At 49.9% G+C, this 22,156-nt stretch overlaps 2 protein-coding genes across 5 annotated transcripts in view; one reads left to right on the top strand and one right to left on the bottom strand.

Moving 5' to 3' along the window:
• The first annotated feature begins 925 nt into the window (after positions 1–925).
• Positions 926–1,644, top strand: LOC126507338 (40S ribosomal protein S9). Its single transcript, XM_050151672.1, has one exon. The coding sequence runs from the start codon at positions 996–998 to the stop codon at positions 1,578–1,580; it is 585 nt and encodes a 194-aa protein (XP_050007629.1). The 5' UTR covers positions 926–995; the 3' UTR covers positions 1,581–1,644.
• An 11,467-nt stretch (positions 1,645–13,111) lies between these two features.
• The window catches only part of Dym (dymeclin), a 254,863-nt gene continuing 245,818 nt past the window's right edge, over positions 13,112–22,156 (bottom strand). For all 4 annotated transcript variants that reach the window (XM_050151614.1, XM_050151615.1, XM_050151613.1 and 1 more), the window contains one exon: positions 13,112–13,486. In XM_050151614.1, coding sequence (XP_050007571.1) covers positions 13,337–13,486 — 150 coding nt within the window. In that variant the 3' untranslated portion in view covers positions 13,112–13,336. The remainder of the gene's footprint in view (positions 13,487–22,156) is intronic.

Below are 22,156 nucleotides of genomic sequence, written 5' to 3'. Positions count from 1 at the left end.
TGTTGTGTGCGTATGAAAGCCCAAGGTTGTTGCCAAGAATCATCCTCTGTTGCTCTCCTATCTTACTTGAAGCAGGGTCTCTCAATCAAACCCAGAGTTCATCAATATGGCTAGTCTCTGGAGCCTAACTTGCTCTTGGGATCCCTGGTCTCCATTCTCCGAGGTTAGGATTCCAGGCAGGCTGCCATCTGCCACGCCCACCCCGTATTGTATTTGTGTGGGTTCTGGGTTCTTAACCAGCAGTGCTTTAACCACTGAGCCATCTCTCCAGCCCACATTGGTTTGGTTGTTCCTTTGGTAAGTGTGCTGACCTGGTTTATTAGTTCTGATAATAAGGTGTTGGGAATATTATTTTAAGGTTGTGCTACTTTTGTTTATGCTGCATTTGTCTAACTCTGTGAAGCTGTGACTCTTTGCCTGTCTAGAACACCTGATGGTCTAATAAAGAGCTGAACAGCCAATAGCGAAGTAGGAGCAAGGCTAGGCGGGGCGGGCAGAGAGGGTGAACAGAAGGAGAAACTAGAAGAAGGGGTTTGGAGTAGTAGCCTGAAAAAAAAGAGGACATCAGGGGGCCAGCCGTCCAGATGCACAGCAATCCACGGAGTAAGAGTAAGATTCAAAGAAGTAGGAGAATAGGAAAAACACAGAGGCTGAAAGGTAGACGGGGTGATATAAATTAAGAAAAGTGGGCAAGAAACAAGCCAAGCTATGGCTGGACATTTATGAATAAGAACAAGACTCTGTGCGTGAGTCGTTTGGGAGCGGGGTGGTGGCCCCCCCAAAAGAGTCCAAAGAGCATAAGATCACATTACGACATTAAGGTCTTTTTTTTACTGCGGTGCTGAAAACAGACTCAGAGCTTCTTACATGCCGGGCAGGTGTTCTGCCACTAGCTCCACTCTCAATCCTTATCCTTTTAAAACATTAAAAATTAGGAGCTGGGCTCTTTGTCGCCGTCGTGAGCTCCTAGGCGCGGCAGGCCTAGAGACGCCAACATGCCGGTTGCCAGAAGTTGGGTTTGTCGTAAGACCTATGTGACCCCACGGAGACCCTTCGAGAAGTCGCGTCTTGACCAGGAACTGAAACTCATCGGAGAATATGGGCTCCGGAACAAGCGTGAGGTGTGGAGAGTCAAATTTACCCTGGCCAAGATCCGCAAGGCCGCCCGAGAGCTGCTAACCCTGGATGAAAAGGACCCGCGGCGTCTTTTTGAAGGCAATGCTCTGCTGAGGCGACTGGTTCGCATTGGGGTGCTGGATGAGGGCAAGATGAAGCTGGATTACATCCTGGGCCTGAAGATTGAAGATTTCTTGGAGAGGCGGCTGCAGACCCAGGTCTTCAAGCTGGGTTTGGCTAAATCTATTCACCATGCCCGTGTGCTCATCCGCCAGCGTCACATCAGGGTCCGCAAGCAGGTGGTGAACATCCCGTCCTTCATTGTTCGTCTGGACTCCCAGAAGCACATTGATTTCTCCCTCCGGTCTCCTTATGGTGGTGGTCGACCAGGCCGAGTGAAGAGGAAGAATGCCAAGAAGGGCCAGGGTGGTGCCGGAGCTGGTGATGATGAAGAAGAAGATTAAGTTAATGTCTCCCTGGACTGGAGAATTGTCTAGTTTCCGGTTGGCTAATAAAACAGAATTAACACTTGGAAAAAAAAAATTAGGAGCTGGGTGGTGGCACATACCATTAATCCCAGTGCTTGGGAAGCAGATGCCGGCGGATCTCTGTAAGTCAGAGGCCAACCTGATCTACAGAGCAAGTTCCAGGACAGCCAGAGTTGTTGCACAGAGAAACCCTCTCTCGAAGAACCAGAAAAAAAAGTTCAATTATTAACTAATGAATTAATTTATGTATGTGTCCACATGTGCCGCAGTGTGAGTAGATGTCAGAGGTCAACTGTTGGGGTCACTTCTCTCCTTCTACCATGTGGGTCCAGGATGTTGAAGTCAGGCCATCATGCGTAGCGTCAAATGCCTTTACCTGCCGGGTCATCCTCTGGGCCTTCAGTTCTAATCCCTTTGTTTTATTTATGTGTATGTGTCTGTCCATGCCACAGAGTGCATGCTGGGAACCGAACCCAGGTCCTCCGGAAGAACAGCCAGTGCCCTTCACCACTGAGCTATCAGCCCCCGGCTGTTTTTTTTTTCTTTTTAATTATGTATATAGTGTTCTGTCTGTGTGGATGTCTGTAGGTCAGAAGAGGGCACCAGATCTCATTACAGATAGTTATGAGCCACCATGTGGTTGCTGGGAAATGAACTCAGGACCTTTGGAAGAGCAGCCAGTGCTCTTAACCTCTGAGCCATCTCTCCAGTGCCCCCAGCCCCGGCTGTTTTTAATGGTTTTTTTTAAAGACAGTCCTTGTCTAAGATCATATCCTGGTGACCAGACACAGCTTATTTTTTCTTTAAGAAACTTTAGTATATAATAGAGCAAGAATGGTTAAGATACAACATAGAGCCGGGCGGTGGCGGCACAAGCTTTTAATTCCAGCACCCGGGAGGCAGAGGCCGACGGATCTCTGTGAGTTCAAGGCCTGCCTGGTCTACAGAGCTAGTTCCAGGACAGGCTCCAAAGCCACAGAGAAACCCTGTCTTGAAAAATAAAACAAAACAAAAAATACAGCACAGGCCCAATGTCCCTTCCCGCTTGGGACCTTCTGCCTCTGCCCAGGAGACTCAATGTCAGTCCTTGGTCCTCTGTCCTCTTGGTCCTTGGTCCTCAGAGACCCTCAGACTTCCACTCAAGCCCCAGGGCTAGAGGACTGCCTCCAAAAATGCTCTCCCCTCCTCAAACAAAACAAAACACCTAATCGCCTTTGCAGTAGAGCCCTGAAGTGTGGGAGTGGGGTCTGTCCCAACTGCTACAGAACTGGCCCCTGTGAGTCTGGGAGAGGCCAGTCTGTAACACAGTAGAGGGAGAGCTCCACTGTGTTCTGGGTTCCCTCGGGCAGGGAATGCGGAAAGACCACAGGGACCCATCTAGGGGTCTCCGGCTAAGCTCTCCTGTCACCACCTTAGATACTGAATGATGGGGATGAGAAGGGACTGTCTATCTATCCCCCTTGGACCCTGAGCTGGGGTCACATGGGCTACGGGAGGCACCAGAGTGAGAGGCGTGAGTTCTGTAGCTGCCTTCAGGACACTGGGCTCCAGGCCCGCAGGCTGCCAGAGGCACCTGGCCAGCTCACCCACCTGGCAGCTGCCCAGTTCCCCGGCAATGCTCTGCTATACCTTCATGCTCTAGCTGTGCCTTTCCTCCCGCTAACAGAGGTGTGAATATGTCTCTGTGTATGTGTGTATACATGTGAATGTACATGTATATCTGTGTACATGTGTTTGAATGTATGCGTGTTTATGTGTGCTTGTGTGTAGATGTACACGTGTATGTGTATATAAGGCTGAGCCTGAGGGGCCCAGGGAAGCCTACCTGTAGCCAGGCTCCCCAACCCCTCCACCCCTGTGACTCATACTCCACCCCACAACCTGGGTTCCTGGACCTCAGTGTCTGTCAGCTGTAGGGGCGAGGAAGGCAGGGAGGTCAGGAGGTCCCAGGTCTGTGAGGAAGCTCCTGAACTTTCCAGGCTCCAGGTCAGGACAGCAAGCGCTGAGAACCTCAGCTTAGCCGCCACACCCCAGCAGGAGAGACGCCCTCCCCTGCCTCATGGCCAGCTGACCCAGTGGTGGACAGGAATCGTGAGCCAGTGAGCTCACCTCTCCTGGCTCCAGGCAGCAGTGCCGCCCACCTCTGGAGAATTCCATGACTCAGGTAAGAGGGGTGGGGCTCAGCCAAAGTCTCTGAACCCAGGTCGTGGGGCTGCACTGTGCTGTCCTTGCGGTGGCCCCGGGAGGTGCACACTGGGTGTGGCGCAAACACTGTGGTCTACAGGGTGGCACCTAGGAGGTCGCTGTAGAGTGTATGACACACAGAGGGGCAGAGCTGATGGGCAGAGAGGCCAAGGGCTGCCTGAAGTAACTGCCACTTGGCTGCTCCCCTCAGCCCATCTGAGGACCCTCCGGGTTGATTGTATACCTCTCCCTCTGCCGTTTCCTGGCCTCTCGCCTCTCCTGCCCTCATTAGCCCTGGTTGTCTCCCTTAGCGTCCCTGCTACTCTCTGGTAGAGGTGTGTCCTAGTCTGTTGCTGCCTTCACACAGCTACCCCAGTGAACAGACAGACACTGCAAATTGACAGTAACACGAGCTTGGGTGGAGGGAAGGTATAGAAGAAGGAAAACGGGCAAGGGACAGGCAGCCAAGCCAACAGCCTGTCAGCCAGGGCAGGCTTAGACAGCCGCTTCGAGGGCCTGAGGGGAAGGGAGTCAGTGGCTGGTAACAAAACAGACCTGACAGGACTTCATACAGGGCCTGACCTCAGTGGCTGAGGGAAGCAGCAAGCAGGCCCGGGTGGCTGGTACTGTCTGAGAACTCCAGGGAAGGAGCAGGGCCACAGTCTGCCAAACTGGAGCCCAGGAGGTGGGTGTATCCAGTTGGAGTATTAGCGTCTGTCTGTGTTGGGGGCCTGCCTGATAGCAGAGGAAGCAAACAGACATAGAAATTAAGGCACTGAAGGTCTGGTCGCGCTCAGGAAAGCTCCCGCGTAATGAGCTGAATCGGGCCTCATAATTCATGTTGTTGACGTCCAGCCCATCAGTACCTCAGACTGGGACTGTCTTTGGAGATAGGTCTTTAGATTTATTTTTCTTTTTAGTGCGTTCGTGCATGCGTGCATGTGTGTGTGTGCGCGCCCAAGCACGCACGTGTGTATGTGCATGTGTGTGTGTGCCCTCAGAGGTGAGAAGAGGGTATCAGAGTCCCGGGGGGATGGAACTAGAGCATTTGCAATCCACCCAGCATCGGAGCTGGGATGCCAGCTCTGGTCCCTATGCTAGGGCGAGTGTTCTTAGCCACTGAGCATCCTCTAGGGCTTGGTGAGTCTTCAGAGGTAATTACGGTAAAGTGAGGTCACTTTGTGGATGCTAATCTAATCTGGTTAGTGTCTTTATAAGTGATGCAGACTAAAACAGAGAGGGTAGACTGTGTAAGACTTGCTGAGAGAGCAGTCTCCCTGGGGTTTAACCTTGAACTTTCAGAATTGAGGAAATGAAGGTCTGTTGTTCAGATCACCTTAAATGTGGGACTTTTTCAGGTTAGTCCGAGCAGGAGCCAAGGTAGGAGAAGGTCCCTTGAGTGTTGGCGGTTCTTTTTTAAATTTTTTGGTTTTTAAAGACAGGGTTCTTTGTGTAACAGTCCTAGCTGTTCTGGAACTAACTCTAGTTCCAGTAGACCAGGCTGGCCTCGAACTCAGAGATCCTCTTGCTTCTGCCTCCGGAGTGCTGGGATTAAAGGTGTGTGCCACCACCGCCCGCTGTGTCGGGTGTTCCTAACAGTGAGATTTCATGCTGTGCCTTCCATCCACGCCTGACAATTGTCAACACAGCCCTCCTGTTCCTAGGCAGCAGCAGTGAACCCCAGTCCCTCAGGAGACACCCCTGCCGCCTAAGACGTTGCCATCAGAGCACCCGGCAAAGGTACGCGGGCACACATTCACAGATATGCTGGCCATTAAAGTGCTAGTTTTGCAAACTTGTTCTAGAGGTGTCTAAAGGATGTGGAAAACAGCCCTGCTTTGAAGACGTGTATAATCTGAACTGGCCACTTCAGCCGTGTCGTTTCCTGGTCTCTGGATTGGCAGGTGGGGGTGGGTGGGTACTGGGGCTCTGTTCGCTCCTGGAGTGGCTGGTTTGGGTCACTTCTCTGCCTAGGACTCTTGCCCTGGGTGGTGACTGAGTGGCTAGGTCCCTGTGTAGAGCTTGCCTTGCCATTGCCCCCTTTCTACATTAGCAGATCCTGCAGCTTCCTCCAACCTGAAGACCCCTGGCATCAGATTGCTGCTGTCCTCCTTCTCAGGAGCCTGGCCTCACTCTGCCATTCGTCAGGCAATTGAACAGCAAGGCTCTGACCTGAGCCTGTCTTTGTTTCCTGTCTTCAGAGAGGGGCAAAGGTCCACCCTGTGGATCCCAGGCTGCCATTAGGGGACAGCAGACAGGCCATGGCTTCAAGCTGCCTGAGAGGAGCCACCCCTTATTGTACCCTGGGTGGCAGGGCTGTGGTTAGGCGATGGAAGCCATGGGAGGGCAGATGCAGGCTCGTTTTTTTGTTTGTTTGTTTTTCGAGACAGGGTTTCTCTGTGTAACAGTCCTGGCTTGTCCTGGAACTTGCTTTGTAGACCAAGATGGCCTCAAATTCACTGAGATCCACCTGCCTCTGCCTCCCAAATTCTGGGATCAAAGGCGGGCGCCACCACTGCTAGCGCAGGCTGTTTTTAAAAATCTCTAATGAATGTGTGGGGGCATGCCTAGGTCACTTGTACGTGGACTTGTGGAGGTTAGGGGACAGCTTGGAGTTGTTTTTCTCTTTCCTTCTTGGGAATGGAACTTAGGTTATTAGGCCTGCAGAGCAAATGCCTTACCTGCTGAGCCCTCTGGCAGGCCTAAGGCTGGATTTCACCTGGGACAGTGGGGTCAGTCCTCCTCAGAAGTGGCCACAGAGAGGGTCTCTTCTGTTCTCTCTGCCCCCGCCGCCAAGACAGACAGTGCTGTTCTGAGGAGGCCTTACCCTGCTAGCTCTGAGTAAAGCCTGGGCGTAGCTGCTTCTCCAGCCCTGCACTGGGCTCTTCAGATTCTTGCCAAGTTCCTTCCATAAGGTTGTCAGGTGAGTTTAGGTCGCCTGTCGCCGGGAATCCCTTCTCATCTGGGACGCACCAGCTGATGGGCACTATAGATGTGCACGAGGGTCCCCTGCGCCCCTGTCCCTCAGACCCCTTCTTCATTACACTGCACAGACAGGTTCCAGGCACACAGGTGTCTACCATGAAGCCAGGTCAGTCAGGTAGGCTGCTCTGAGTAAGGCTTTCCCAAAAAGGGCTGTCTGTCCAGAGGGAACTGAGCGTGGGGTCAGCTGCTGTCTTCTGGAATGCGCCAGTGTGGTGATGCGGATTCCGGGGGCCTGTCGGTTGACATCTCACCAGCTCAGTTTGGGCTGCCTGGCAAAGGAAGTTTCTGAACGTGGCCTCAAAGGAGATAGCAACCACCAGGGAGATGGGGGTGGGGTGAGGACCTTGGCAGGCAGGAGCAGAGGCAGCTGGAGGGCAAAGAGGGTCTTGAGGCTGCTGGAACCTGACTCCTCCAGGGGATACCTCCTCCTTGCCAGCCCCAGCTCTCATTGGTCAGTATACCAAGGCTAGGAGGTCATGCAGTGGTGGGGTACATTGCAGGAAGCCCGGAGAACCTCTCTGACCGAGGGCTCCTCCATTCTGTTGGCCCCAGAGGACTGGTGGGCCCCTTGGGAGCCAGGCTGGGCTCGGGAAAGGCTAAGCCATGGTGGGGACAGATGTTTTCATTTTAGGGCTTGGGTCGTCATAAATTGTTTGTTCTCACCAAACCCTGTTTCCTATTAAGCTGACTCTGGGAGATGGAGAAGCATCCATGTGCTGTGTAGCTCCTGTGTGTGGTGGCATGTATCTTGTGTGCATGTGTACAGTATGCAGTTCATGTGTATATATGTAGCATGCAGCTTGCGTGCATGTGTATGTGTGTGTGCGTGCGCATAGCTGTGAGGATAGGCTGGGAAGGGAGTAGATGCTGTGGGCTCCTCTTCTCCTGGTCTTCCACAGGCAGACATGCCCTTTGTCCTGGGAACTGGTCCTTGGCTCTGAGCAGCCTCCTCCAACTGTAGCAGGTCCTAAACATGCCTAAATTGGGCTCTCACAGCAGGCTTGCCCTCAGTTTCCATCACTGCTTGTTGCTTGCTGCCTACCCCGCCTTCCCCTTTCTTGCCTCATCTATGGATTCTGGTACCCACTCTCCTCCATTTTTCTAGCTTCCAGGGCTATGGGATGCCGACCTGCTTGCTGTGGTGATGGAGCCCACTCCTGGCCAGTGACAGTTTAGGAAGAGCGGTGTGAAGCAGACCTGGGAATGGAAAAGCCCACCCCGAGCTGTGCTCGGGACGAGCTCACACCTTGATGCGACATGGGGAACCACAGCAGCCTTCTTGTGACTGAGGAGGACAAGCTTCGGCAGTGAAGCTCCAGATAGGCAGAGCCACTGCGTTAGCCTTTCTGGGGTTTCTTATCACAGAGGAAGATGCTGGCAGTCGTCAAGAAACACTCTCCCAGGATTCACCCACGCAGAAACCAGAATTCCTGGTCTCAGAGAACTTACATTCTCTATACTGCCGGTGTTCTCTCTCTTACAGTTCAGATAACCTGCAGTACTGCGGCTCAAGAGGCCCCCACAGAGCCGACTTTCCTGACAGGAGACTCTAGAGAGCCAAAGGGTTTAGCGACTAAGTTCCACACAAACCCAGTTCTCGAGCAGCGCCACCTGGCTGAGGTGGGGGATAGCACAGCAGCGGCTGGGGTAGAGTGGGGCGGCCTCTAGTCACAGAGATGGATGCTGAGTGGGGGGGTATGAAGAATGGAGGGGACCCATTTCCTAAAGCTTCATAATTATTCCGGCTGTAGTTCACCCCCGAAAGCCGGCCTGCTGTCTTTCTGGAGTACATCCTCTCGATCTCACACCACGCTGGGTCAGAACATTGCTTCTAAGCCTTTGTTGTAAACATTGATAACCACAGACTGAGACCAGAAACCAGAGACACTGGCCTAGAGCTCGGAGGTCCCTGGCTTCTGGGATCAACCTGCTTTTGTACCGTAAACAATAACCTGGCACTTCCAATCTGTTCATGTAGGTTACAACTATCAATGCATTTATTTAAAAACTAAACCAAAATAATAGTTAACACGTTAACAGATAACAAGGAGCCCACGATGTGATAATGACATCTTTCCACAAAGAATGGTTTTAAGACAAAGGGACACATTAACGGGAAGGAAGGGGCAGCGCTTTGCATTTTCAAATCTCTGACGGCAGACTGGCTCACTCGAGGACGTCTGGATTTTCCAGTCAGTTTCTGTCTGGTTGGTCTCTGTACCTCACACCGTGCAGCTCCTGGGAAACGTCACCAGAGCCTCTCAAGAATGAAAGTTGAATAAACAAGTGACAACTGATATGGAGACCAAAGGATAGCACCCTCAGGTCCCAGGTGTGGACTCTGGAAAACAGCCAGCGGGAGCAACTTAAGACCTACAGGTCGCCTACTTCTGGATCTGTCTGTGACTATTTCCGGGTAGAGGTAACTGGCGAGGAAGGGACTACTGTGTTGTGATCTATTTCTGCATCGTCATCTGTTTATACATTCTTCTGGTGGGCATCACTAGGCGTTCCCAGTCTTGAATTGCTGGGAAGGATCCTCTGTCTGCGCGCTTGAACCTGTCTCTCGGTGCCCGCGTGAGCATTTCCTCTTGGCATCCTTCGATGTTGGAAGTGCCAGGTCTCTGAGTAGATAACACTGTGGTAGACAGTGACGACGTTTTCCTGTCTCAGTTCCTATAGGTGGTATGGAAATTCTTTCTATTTCACATTTTCACCCACGGGTGCTGTTTTGGAGACCCATACACTTTTTATTATTATTTAAATTAATTTATTCATTTTGTTCAAAATCTAGACACGGCTCCACTGATGCATGTTTGACCTACAACAGCACACACATGTAACACGTACAGTGATTGTGTTTGGTATAGGCACACACCCATCACCGTGATCAAGATCATCTTGCTTCCATGTATCTTGTATCATGTATCAGTGTGCCGTGGGTTAGGGGTGGCCTCCAAAGCATGCTGCACTCTAACTGCCATTGTGACAGCCAAGGGGGAGAAGCCTCCTTTTCCAGTAAGCCTTCCCGTGTGATGAGATCTTCCACCATGTCATGCTGCAGCTGGAAGGCACTAGAATCTGTGACACTGGACAGATTTCAAATTCTCTAAACCCCGAGAAAGAATTCTCATATATAGTCTTTCTCCCCACCCCGCCCCCCGCCCTCACTCTGTCCTTTCTCCTTCCCCATCCTTTCCTTTTTTTGAAGCAAGGTCTCACTACGTAGCCCTGGCTGTCCTGGAACTCACTATGTAGACCAGGTTGGCTTTAAACTTTCAGAAATCTGCCTGCCTCTGCCTCCTGAGTGCTGGGATCAAGGGCGTGCGCCACCACACCCAGCTTGGCTTTTTTCTTTTTAAGATAGTTGCTTGGGATATCTGATGTTTAACCTTTGTTCTTTTCTGACATGCATTTAGCAAGAGATATTTCAATACAATTTAAGCAGCACCCCAAGTGGCTTTACTTATTTATTTATTTAAATTTGGGGAGGCAGGTTTCATATAGCCCACTGTGGCTTCAGATTTGCTATGTAGCTGAGAATGTAGCCTTGTTCTCTCAACTTCATGCTCAGTGATCCCTTCCTTTTTTTAAAGATTTATTTTACTTTGTGTGTATGTCTGTGTTTTGTCTTTGTGTATGTACGTCCACCATGTGTGGTCAGAAGAGGATGCTGGCTCTCCTACAGCTGGAGTTACAGATGGTTGTGAACCAACACATAGGTGCTGGAAACAACCTGGGTCCCCTGCACTGAGCCATCTCTCCAGCCTTGGTCCCTGTGTTTTACACATGGCCAGGGTAGGATATTCCAGGATGGTAGCACACAAGAGACCATGTAGGCTGTTTACTAACTTGAGCCTTGTGTCTGAGCACTTACATGGGATGTGATGACAGTTTAGGTGCCGGGGAATGAACTGCTGGTGAATCTTCCTTGCTTTGCGTGGATCTATCTACCTACCTACCTACTCATCCATTATCTATCTATCTATCTATCTATCTATCTATCTATCTATCTATCTATCTATCTTCTATCAAGGCAGGGTCTTCCTTCCTTCTCTTTCTTTCTTTCCTTTCGCAGGGCACCAGACCCCATTACAAATGGTTGTGAGAAACCATGTGGTTGCTGGGAATTGAACTCAGGACCTATGGAAGAGCAGGCAATGCTCTTAACCTCTAAGGCATCTCTCCAGCCTGAGGCAGGGTATTTCTATGTAGTCCTGGCCCATGTCTTCTGGGATTCTCTATGTAACTCGGCTGGCACTGAACTCACAGAAACTACATTTTGCTTCTGTCTCCCAAGTGCTGGGATTAAACGTGTGTGCCAATACATGGGCCTGCATTGGGATCTTGAATAGCTCTGCTGTGAGATCCAAAACTAGAAAGAAAGAAAACCCCATTTGCTAGGCTTGGGCACCACTTGTCTCTCAGTGTTTCATGCTGATAGCAAATGCAGGTCTTTACTGTTTGAGACACCCTTGACCTCTTCGGGATACTAAGAATCCTGCAGTGGCCTTGACTTTAGAGCCACAAGTCCATCAACAGAGCAGAGCTACTAAGTGGCAAGCACTGAGGTTGCAAGCAAAAACCAAGGGAACCACTAGTCAGGACCCCAGTCGTACCCTACGGCCTGAACACAGCACTTGGTCACTTAGCTATGGAAAAAGCTCTGATGCAAGAACTCAGCTCCCCAGAGGCTGAAGGATGCCATGTTGCCTAAAAAATAACGTGTTGAGAAATTCAGGGTATGGTGTGGTGGCCCATGACTGTGACCCTAGCACCTGGATGGCTGAGGCCAAAGACAAAGATAAACGTTCAGGGTTTAACAGGATCCTCCTGTGGACGTTTTCCAGAAGGTCCTTGGGGGTCATGGAGGGTGCAGTGGGACTTGGCTCCTGTGCATTCCTCTTATACACCACTAACTTCTTTTCTTCTCCCACCTTTGTCAGAGGGCTGTTTTACCTTCATTGCTGAGCAGAAGGGCCTGCTGCAGGTTGCTGTTAATGCATCCCTTGGAGAAAGAGAGCTTAGTGCACTCACTCAGGGGAAACCACCCATGGCCTAGGTATGGGGTCCATGGTGATGCTGCCCCGAGCCCAGGGGTGTGGGGATGGGTGGAAAAGGCCGGTGCTAACAGGTTTACACACTGATGTGGATGCCTCGCCATGGAGCCTTTGCACCTGCTGCTCCACTCAGCACAGCCCAAGGTGTGTAGGACCGAATTTGTGGGTCTCACAAGCCCCACAACACTTTGTTCACAGCTGGAAACATGGAAAAGAGCACACTTTTCATCTCAGACGGAATGCTGTCTTAATAAACCGCTCGCCTTCTGTTTGTCCCGTTAATTTGGCTGAAGGAAAAAGGCTGCTTTCAGAATTAAGTTTTCCCTAATGAATAATACAGTAGAAGAATTAATTTCTGCGTGACTTCAACTAAATCCCGGCCACCCCAACCCCCAAATCCCAGGTCAGCTCAGAGGCCACCCCCAACCCCCAAATCCCAGGTCAGCTCAGAGGCCACCCCAACTCCCAAATCCCAGGTCAGCTCAGAGGCCACCCCAACTCCCAAATCCCGGGTCAGCTCAGAGGCCACCCCCAACTCCCAAATCCCGGGTCAGCTCAGAGGCCACCCCCAACCCCCAAATCCCAGGTCAGCTCAGAGGCCACCTCAACCCCAAAGAGCTATTTTCCCTCCTTGAAGGTTAGTGTCATGTGGGCAGGTACAGTGTTTATGGAATTCTGGACTGCCAAGCAGCAGGCAAACACATCTTGGGTATGTGACATGCCCATAGATGCGCAGACACACACACACACACAGACACACACAGACATACATGTGCATGGACACGCACAAGCATATGCATACTAAAACAAAAATTGTCAGTATCTGAGAAAAAAGACGTGTAGGCTGGATGGCACAAACGTGTAATTCCTGCACTGAGAGGAGGCACAGGCAGGAGGATTGCTGTGAGTTTCAGTCTAGTGTGGCTCCAGTATGAGAACAGGCCTCAAGAAGAAAAGCAGCGCTGGGGAGTTGGTTCAGTGGGTAAGGGCAGGAGTTCAGTTCCCAGCACCCATGTGGCAGCTCACAACCTTCTATAACTCCAGGTCCCGTCTGATGCCCTCTTCTGACCACTGTAGGCATCAGGTATGCAAATGGTGCGCACGTAAACATGTAGGCAAAAACTCATACACACAGAATAGAAATAAATCAGTCTAAAAACAATATAAGAAAAAGGGAAATGGCATACAGTGTTGATGCGTTTGTCATGTGTCCAAGGCACCAGGATCCCGGGAAAGCTCTAGATTTTGGGTTCAGAAGTTTAGAAATAAGTCACCTACTGAACAGTGAGTTCTCTGTTTATTACTGGGTACCCCCCTGCAGTACAGTCAAAGCCGAGCGACCTACTAACTGGCAGCAATTTCCCGGTCCTCAGTGTGAGAGGGGAGCACGCCGTGTGCCCCTCTGTGGCAGAAGACACACCGGCAGTCTGTCTGCTTCTGCTCCTAGACATGAAGGAACCAGCAGAGCTGCAGCGCTGGGGGCGGGCGTGGGTGTGCCCCGCTTCAGTCAGAGTCCATGGCAAACAGCTGGATGTCCTGCGGGTTCCAGTACAGGCCTACTGCTGAGTTGTAGACCAGAGACCAGACATAAGGGATGAAAAACTCCTCAGGCTGCTCCTCTTCCACATATCTGAACTTCAGTTCTGGGAATTTCTGCAATGAGAACAAGGTGACTTTTCACGTACAGGAAGAGCAGGAAGAGCAGCGGTGTGTGTGCAGGGCCCTCCCCAGAGTGGCTACAGGCCGAGAGAACCAGGCCTTCACAAATTCTGACTGTCAGTGGCTTCCGGGAGAGTGGAACTTACCTGCTGTGCTGGAGAGTTTGTGTCAATGTGACATAAGCTAGAGTCATCTAGAGGAGGGAACCCCAGCTTAGAAAATGCTCCTGAAAGATCAGGCTGTAGGGCATTTCTTTCTTTTTTTTTTTTAATATTTATTTATTTATTTTATATACAATATTCTGTCTACATGTATGCCTGCAGGCCAGAAGAGGGCACTAGACCTCATTACAGATGGTTGTGAGCCACCATGTGGTTGCTGGGAATTGAACTCAGGACCTTTGGAAGAGCAGGCAATGCTCTTAACCGCTGAGCCATCTCTCCAGCCCTGTAGGGCATTTCTTAATTAGTGATTAATGGGGGAGGGCCCAGTCATTGTGGGTGGTGGTCCTGGGTTCCACAGGAAAGCAGGCTGAAGTAAGCCAGTAAGCAGCACCCTTCCGTAGCCTCTGCATCAGCTCCTGCTTCCAAGTTCCTTCCCTGCTTGAGTTCCTCCTCTCACTGCTTTTGGTGATGAGCTGTTATACTGAACCTTGAGTGAAATAAACCCTTTCCTCTCCAAGTTGCTTTGGTCATGGTGTTTCTTTACAGCAACAGCAACCCTGACTAAGACACCTGAGGCCACAGCAAACAATATAATGACCTGGCTAGTTCACTGAGGAGGGACCTAAAGAGGTGGGGTAAAAGGAGGCAGGGCTTTGCTGGCTGGCAGACAAGGTAAACATCTTGTCCTGCTCAATGTCAAGGCCTGGTTCTTCTTGAGAGATCCTGTCTTGGGGAGTGGTCATGTTGGAGGTGAGAATCTTTCCTCAAAAATCCTCAGCCTTGCCGGGTGGTGGTGGCGCACGCCTTAAATCCCAGCACTTGGGAGGCAGATGCAGGTGGATCTCTGTGAGTTCAAAGCCAGCCTGGTCTGCAGAGCGAGTGACAGGACAGGCTCCAAAGCTACAGAGAAACCCTGTCTCGAAAAACAAATGACAAACAAACTATCCAGCCTTCTCACTGTATGAAGTTCACAGAGACAGAGAGACTTTGGTCTAGGGAAGTGCTCATCTGAGTGGCTGTGTTAATTTAGTTGTGTGATAAATTCTTTACAAGAAAGTGATTTTTATTTATTCATTTATTTATTATTAATTAATTCTTTTCAAGATAGGGTTTCTGTGTAGCTATGACTGCCCTGGAACTAGTTGTGTAGACCAGCCTGACCTCAAACTCAAGAGATCCGCCTGCCTCTGCCTCCCAAATGCTGGGATTTTTTAAAATTTATTTTTATTGAGCTCTACATTTTTCTCTGCTTCCTTCTCTGACTCTCCCCTCCCCTTAAACCCTGTCCCAAGGTCCCCATGCTCCCAATTACTCAGGAGGTCTGGTCTTTTTCTATTTCCCATGTAGATTAGATCCATGTATGTCTCTCTTAGGGTCTTCATTGTTGTCTAGGTTCTCTGGGATTATGATTTGTAGGCTGCTTTTCTTTGCTTTATGTTTAAAAACCACTTAATCCACCATATAAACAAACTGAAAAGTAAAAAAAAAATCACATGACCATTTCATTAGATGCTGAAAAAGCTTTTGATGAAATACAACGTCCCTTCATGACACAGGTCTTGAAGAGAGCAGGATACAAGGAACATACCTAAACATACTTAAGGCAATCTACAGCAAGCCAACAGCCAACACCAAAATAAATGGAGAGAAACTCCCAGCGATCCCACTGAAATTAGGAACAAGACAAGATTGTCCACTCTTCATACCTATTCAATATAGTTCTTGAGGTCCTAGCCAGAGCAATAAGATAACAAAAGGAGATCAAGGGGATACAAATCAGAAAAAAAAAAAGTCAAATTCTCACTATTTGCTGATGATATGATAGTTTACATAACTGAGTGCGGGGATTAAAGGCATGCACCACCACTACCCAGCAACAAAGTGATTTTTATTTTTATTTTTTAAAAAGTCCTGAGCCCTGAGCTAAAGGGGGAGGCATGATTGGCTAGGGAGCAGCTGGCTCTGCAGTCTGGCTTCAGCCTCATCCCACTAGGGACAGAGAGGCCAAGTTCCTTCCTCTTAGGACTTGGGCTGACCCTGTACATAGTCTCTTCCTGGCCTCTGGGCTGGCAGGTTGGTTGCCTGAGGTAGCACTTAGCATTGTACCACAGCATCAAGCCTTGGCTTCTAACCTGAATCATATTCCTGATTTACTAAGCCACCAGGGCCAGAGGTCTCTTTCCCTGTAGCCTGAGGAGCAGTTGGGTCTACTGAAAGCCTTGTGGCCTTTTCCCCAGTCATGGAGCCCCGCCAGGAGAGGCAGGGCGACCAGACTGGGGGAATTCTGGGAAGAGGAAAGGAGACATGCACTTGCAAGCCAGATGCAGAGGAAGCACAATGAAAATGCCATACTGAGAAAAGGTATGAGCCATGTGGCTAAACATAGATAAGAATTATGGGTTAAACTAAGTTGTAAGAGCTAGTTAGTAGTAAGTTTGAGAAATAGGCCAAACAGTTTATAATTAATATAAGCCTCTATGTGTTTATTTGGGACTGAACACTGAGGGATTGGGCAGGACAGAAACTTCTGTCTACACACACACACACACACCCCTTTACCATGAGCACCTTACTGAAGAGAAATGTGGCATCCCCCTGCCCATGGCTTACTGCCATCTTGGCCATCAGTGGTGCATCAGGGCTGTCCTGGTTCATTCATTGCACATAAAACCACGACAGGTCTCAGAAACCAGGCACTTTCTGAGCATCTGGCATATCACTGACACTTGCTGAATGGACTTCAGAGCCACACAATCATTTTGGGACAGGTCTCAGAGACACTACTGTACAGAAAGAGAAGTGACACACAGTCTGCTTAAGTCACCTGCCAAAGGGACCACAGCCGGCAGGATGTGGGACTCTTCCATTGCAGCCCCTCAAACCAAGGATTGGGCTGTCCATCCTCAGAACACCTGCAGCTAGGGTGGATATGAGGTTTCCTCAATAGTCTACTTCAACTTTGGTGCCTGGGTGCCTTCTTCTCTCTGACAGGCCAGGCTAGGACCAGGAGAGCAAGCTGGGCACTTCAGGGTATTTCCCTGGGACTTTGGTTTCTCACTTTGTATTAAATGTAGGACTTAAGAACTCCTTTCAATTCTGACTGGCTATCAACTGGCCCTAGTGGGGGCTCTAAACCTCTCTATTTCTCGCCATGGCTGCTGACCCCACTGTAACCGTAAAGTCAAGCAGGCGCAGGTTTCATACAGCTAGCTTCACAGTAGACACCTATGTTCTCCAAGGTCACTCACCTGTTCTGGCCTTCAAGGCCAGTTCCTCTAACTAAGACCAAGACAATACTAGGTTGTTGTTCAGTGACTCGGTGGTCTAGGAAGTTATTACTAAGTACCTTCCAGGGTTTAGTCTGGCTAATGCTGGCTGATGACGACTGATCATTTTACAGACAGTGTTTCCAAGCTGTGGTCTCCTGAGTGTGCACCATGAGTCACAGGGAAATAGAGGGCAGAGAAGAACAGCATGACACCATGAACAACTGCCACTGCTGGGGACAAGTCTGCACAGAAACACAGCACACATGGCTCCGAGACCACAGCACAGCGCCTTTCTCTGTGTCTGCTGTCTTTCTCCTTGAGTGAACGACTGAACTGTGAGCTATTATTATTTCCTGTTTTTTGTTTTAAGTCTTCACCAGCAGGTCACATGGTTCACAAAGGGCTGATGAACAAACAGCAAAGAAAACAGAGACTGTCTTCCAGACTGGTGACACGAAGTAAAGCCCCTCCTACTGAAACGAGTTATTTGTAAGCCTGGCTGACCTAGGACTCTGAAAGAGCAGATAACAGGCATAAATGGTAAGAATTTTCAAAATGCTATTCAGCCAATCTGATGCACAAACTGGGCCTGCATCACAATTATCATGGCCCCCAGCCCCATTACCACAACCTGTCTGGTTAGGTAGAGACTTGAACGGGTATCCCTAAGACCATTGCTTCTCTGAGATGTCTTAGGATGCTCAAGAGCCAAGGAAAAGAAAGACACGAGGTTTTATTTAGAGCTAAAGACAGCAGGGACATATCTTGTCAGAATGCAGTCCAAAAATGTCATGTCTGAAAGTCAAATCAAAAACCCAGAAAGGCACCCTTCTCTGTACACTCCTCTGCAAGCCTATGGAGAACAATAATGCCACCCTGTGTGGCTGAGGGACATCCAGCATCCTCACTGGGGAGCGTCTCCATCCCTGTCACCCCAACAAATGCTGCCTGGCAGCTGCAAAGGCCAGCCGTGTGCCAGTGGACACCCTCAGGCCATCGCAGCTCCACTTTCTCCTCCCCTACTCTGCCCCGTTGGCACTTCCCAGGCCCCCTTGTGGCTCCTGCCAGTGACTTTCGGGTTACTGTGTCCTGAGGACCACTGTGTCCTAGGAAGGGAGAGGTGTTTGAGAGGGACAAGGGGGTTGCCAGGTAGCACATGAGCTCTTCTGGCCCTGGCCAGCTCAGGACAGCAGCAAGCTATCTCAGCCCAGGTGCGTCTGGTAGGAGCCTTGGCTTTCACACTTTCTTCAGGATTCCTGGCCTGTGGCATAGTCCTGACACGGGAGAAACCCACCTCTGAAGCTAGGAGCTTGGTCTTAGTCCAAAGCTCCTCACAGCAACCCTGCTGTTTTGAGTTTTGGAGCCAGAGGTAATACTAGACTCTTAAGTGGGGCCGGGAACATTTCTTTTTTATCTGTCAGCTCCAGTGAAATCAACCTACCACAGTGGGACATCCGGACGCTCCGCTCAGAGAAAAAGCAGAAGTCTGATTTGTCGGAGAGACTTGGATGTAGCAAGCACACCAAAAGCCTACAGCCTGGGTCTGTTGTCAGTCATGTGATCTGGTGAAAACCCACAGGAAGTCAGCGAGCAGATGTAGGGTACAACTGTAATAATTTTATTACCACAGAAGTTCAGCGGAGACTTCCAACTTCCACCTAAAGTCTACAGAGATAGCATCAGACGTCCAGCGAGCACCTGGCAGGGTTCCAAGAAGTTAATGCAATTTACAATCAAACAGCTACACAGCACACTGAAGAAAGTTTTCTGCACACAGTAAGTAGGGTAGACAAGTAGAAGAGGGTGGCCACTGGGTCTGAGGCAGCCAAAACTGGCTGGCAGCTGGGGCGGGCTGGGACTGACCAGCAAGCCACTGTCCACAGTGCTGGTTTGTAGTGGGCAGCCCACTCAGACAGTGGAAAAGTGGCTTCATGAGCCTGTCACAGGGCAGCAAAGAAAACTGTGTTCCTTGTGAAGCCCGTGCTTGTATTACAGATGTGAGGATCATCCACCCACCTCAGACATCAGAGTGTAACTTCCACGCTTCCTCTCACTGTCACTGAGCAACAACTGCATCTGGGTACCGCATCTGGGGCAGCAGAGGAGAGAGAGAGAGAGTCTCTGTGCAGACCTGGGCGGACTCCAGAGGGGTCACAGGTGCCAGCAGAGCATGGGGAGCTGGGAAGAGGAGGGACCTGAAGACTCCCATGGTCCTGCCTAATACCGGGACCAGAAGAGCTAGGTTGGGCATCCGGTGGGAGAAACGGTGAACTGGCAAACCTGGAGGCACCGATGCCATCAGACCATGTGATTATGGAAGGACAGAACGGGCGCAGATGTGTCAAGACGCAGCCCCCAGCAGAAAGAAGACAAGCACTAAGCAGCAGGGCTGGGGACAAAGTGTGTCTACTTCTCAGGAATTTGTGATCACTACTCTTGTTTCAAAAATTTTTATAAATTATTTACTCATCTTACATGTCTAGGTGTTTTACATGCATGTATGTATGCACACCAGGGACGTGCCTGGTGCTTGCAGAGACCAGAGGGGGTGTCAAGTCCCCTGGACTGTAGTTAAGAATGGTGGTGAGTCACCATGTGGGTGGAGAATCAAACCTGGGGACTTTCTAAGAGCAGCCAGTGCTCTTAACCACTGAGCCATCTCTCCAGCCTCTACTTTTACTTTGAGTTAGTAATAGGGGTCTCACTATGCTCTCCAGGTTGGCCTTAAATACTTGTAATCCTAGTACTTGGGTTATTGAGGCACAAGGATCCCAAGTGAGTGAGTTCTAGGATATCCTGGACTATCTATACAGACACTGTCTAAAAACAACACTGCTGTCTTAGTTACTTTTCTATTGCTGTGCTGAAACACCACAGCCAAGGCAACTTGTGAAAGAGAGCGCTTACTTGGACTCGGGATTCCAGAAGGTTGGAGTCCATGATGGCAGAGCAAAGCCATGGCAGCAGAACAGCTGAGAGCTCACACCTCAACCAGAAAGCAGGAGCATGCTGGGATGGGTATGAGTCTTGTGAAACTCATGCCTACTCCCTGAGACACATCTCCTCTAACAAGGCCACACCTCCTAATTCTTCACATGCAGTTCCATACTGAGGACCAAATATTCCAACATAAAAGCCATTCGAAACACCACAACATAGATAAACAAAAAGAAAACACAAAGCTATAAATTTGGAACCCATAACCAGGTGGCTCAGGTCACAGAACACTGCATATCCGGGAATATAGTCGTTGGCTATGCAGGGGGGGACAGCTGGGGCTTTCCAGCTAGCAGGCATAATCCACTTGGAGCTCAGAAATGGCTCCACCACTTCTGAGTGTCGACAGTGAGAGTAAAGGATATAAGTTGACACCTCCCCCACACTGACCAGCAAATCACTATATTTTTGTTGTTGTTGTTGTTATTGCTTTCATTTTTTAGAAATGCATTATACTAGTTTTTAATATTACAGGAAACAATGGGTTTACGACATTTTCATACATGTACAGAGTGTACTGTATTGAGCATACCTCTCGCTCAGCCACAACTTGAGGCTCAATATGTGAAGCCTGGAGCAAGTATCCCTGCTGGACCTTCCTCTAAAGGCAGAGGCCCAAGGATAGGATGGGGGCTTTCCTTTGGCTTCAGTCCTCAATGTCTCATTGCTGGGTGCTTGTGGCTGCCTGGAGCAGAAAGGGTAAGCCCTCTGCCTGCAGGGGTAGGGGGAAACTGGCTGGTGTGGTGTGGCCAGCAGTAGGTCAGGTACACAGCACAGAACTGTCTGTAAAACTTTTGCTACAAGCTGGCCCGGAGGGGATTCAGGGACAACTAGAACTGTGCCCTTCCCTTCTGAGGGGAGCTTATCACAGAAGAAAGGCAGATGCTTGGATGGAAGTAGTGGGCTTGCAGCGTATGTGTGATCTGTGTGATCTGACTACAACACCAGAACCTCCCCCCCCCCATGACTAACAGATGTGCCCCTTAGTATGCAAGAGCATGGCCAGAGGCTTAACAGGTCAGAGAGTGATATATAAAATAAAATAAAAATGCTTGGGGCTAGAGAGACAGCTCAGTGGTTAAGAACATTGCTTGCTCTTGCAGAGAACCCAGGTTTGGTTCCCACCATCCAAGTGGCTGCTCACAATCATCGACAGCTCCAGTTCTAAGGGATCTGATGCCCTCTTCCGGCCTCCACAGGGACCAGGCACGCAAGTGGTGCACGGACAGACATGCAGGCAAACACCCAGATACACACAATAAAATCATTTGCAAAGACTAAAGGAAGAACTTTTGGATGAGCTAGTGGAGCAGTGGTCCAGAGTTTTCTGGGACAAATGAGCTTTATGAAGTCCATGGCCCCAAGGAGAAATGAGCTGTGCTGTTTGCAACTCGGAGGTACTTCAGTCTGCTCTCAGACATACATGGGCCATGGTATGGATGTTGTATTTCACATAGCTATCAATATGGTAAAGCAAGTGAACCCTCTCACAGATATACTCGTTATGGGGTGAGGGGTTAGAGTGGAGTACCGTGTATGAAATGAAAAATTCCGTTTTCAGCGAGTTCTTTATCAGACCCTTGCTGAGGTTGCACTGTGGGGTAAAGAAGGCAATGCGTGGCCTCGAATGTAAGCCTCAACTGCTTATCTGCAATCATTCGTCTTCACGGTAATTTTTCCACACTCATTTGCGAACGAGGGAGATGGGCGAAGAATTAGAAGCAGGTTCTGTATCATATTTAGTTAAATTAGTGAAAAATAAGGATCTTTGCCATATTTGAGATGTGTACAGGGAGATGCAGAGGATGACGGGACAAGGACAGGCAGGAGACTCAGCAGTGACCTCCAGCCTTTGCCACGTACGTCGCAGAGGTATTTGGAAAGGGAATTCCAGCAAAGACAGTCTGAGATAAGATGTCTGCGCCTTTTTCAGACCCAGGCCAGCTGGCCTTGGTGAGTTCCCGATAGAACCGGCAGACAATGAGGACTACTGAGACCTCAAGAACAATGGCAATGGGCTTTTTGATCCTACTGCACGTACTGGCTTTGTGGGAGCCTAGGCAGTTTGGATGCTCACCTTACTGGACCTAGATGGAGGTGGGTGGTCCTTGGACTTCCCACAGGGCAGGGAACCCTGATTGCTCTTTGGGCTGACGAGGGAGGGGGACTTGATTAGAGGAGGGGGAGGGAAATGGGAGGCGGTGGTGGGAAAGAGACAGAAATCTTTAATAAAT

This window comes from Alexandromys fortis, unplaced genomic scaffold, assembly GCF_014885135.2.
Source record: "Alexandromys fortis isolate MF-2015 unplaced genomic scaffold, M_Fortis_MF-2015_v1.1 scaffold_71, whole genome shotgun sequence".
Taxonomy (NCBI): Eukaryota; Metazoa; Chordata; class Mammalia; order Rodentia; family Cricetidae; genus Alexandromys; species Alexandromys fortis.
This window is presented reverse-complemented; position numbering and strand designations above follow the sequence as displayed.

Coding starts and splice junctions, on each gene's coding strand:
- LOC126507338 (XM_050151672.1), top strand. CDS start 996: ATGCCGGTTGCCAGAAGTTGGGTTTGTCGTAAGACCTATGTGACCCCA.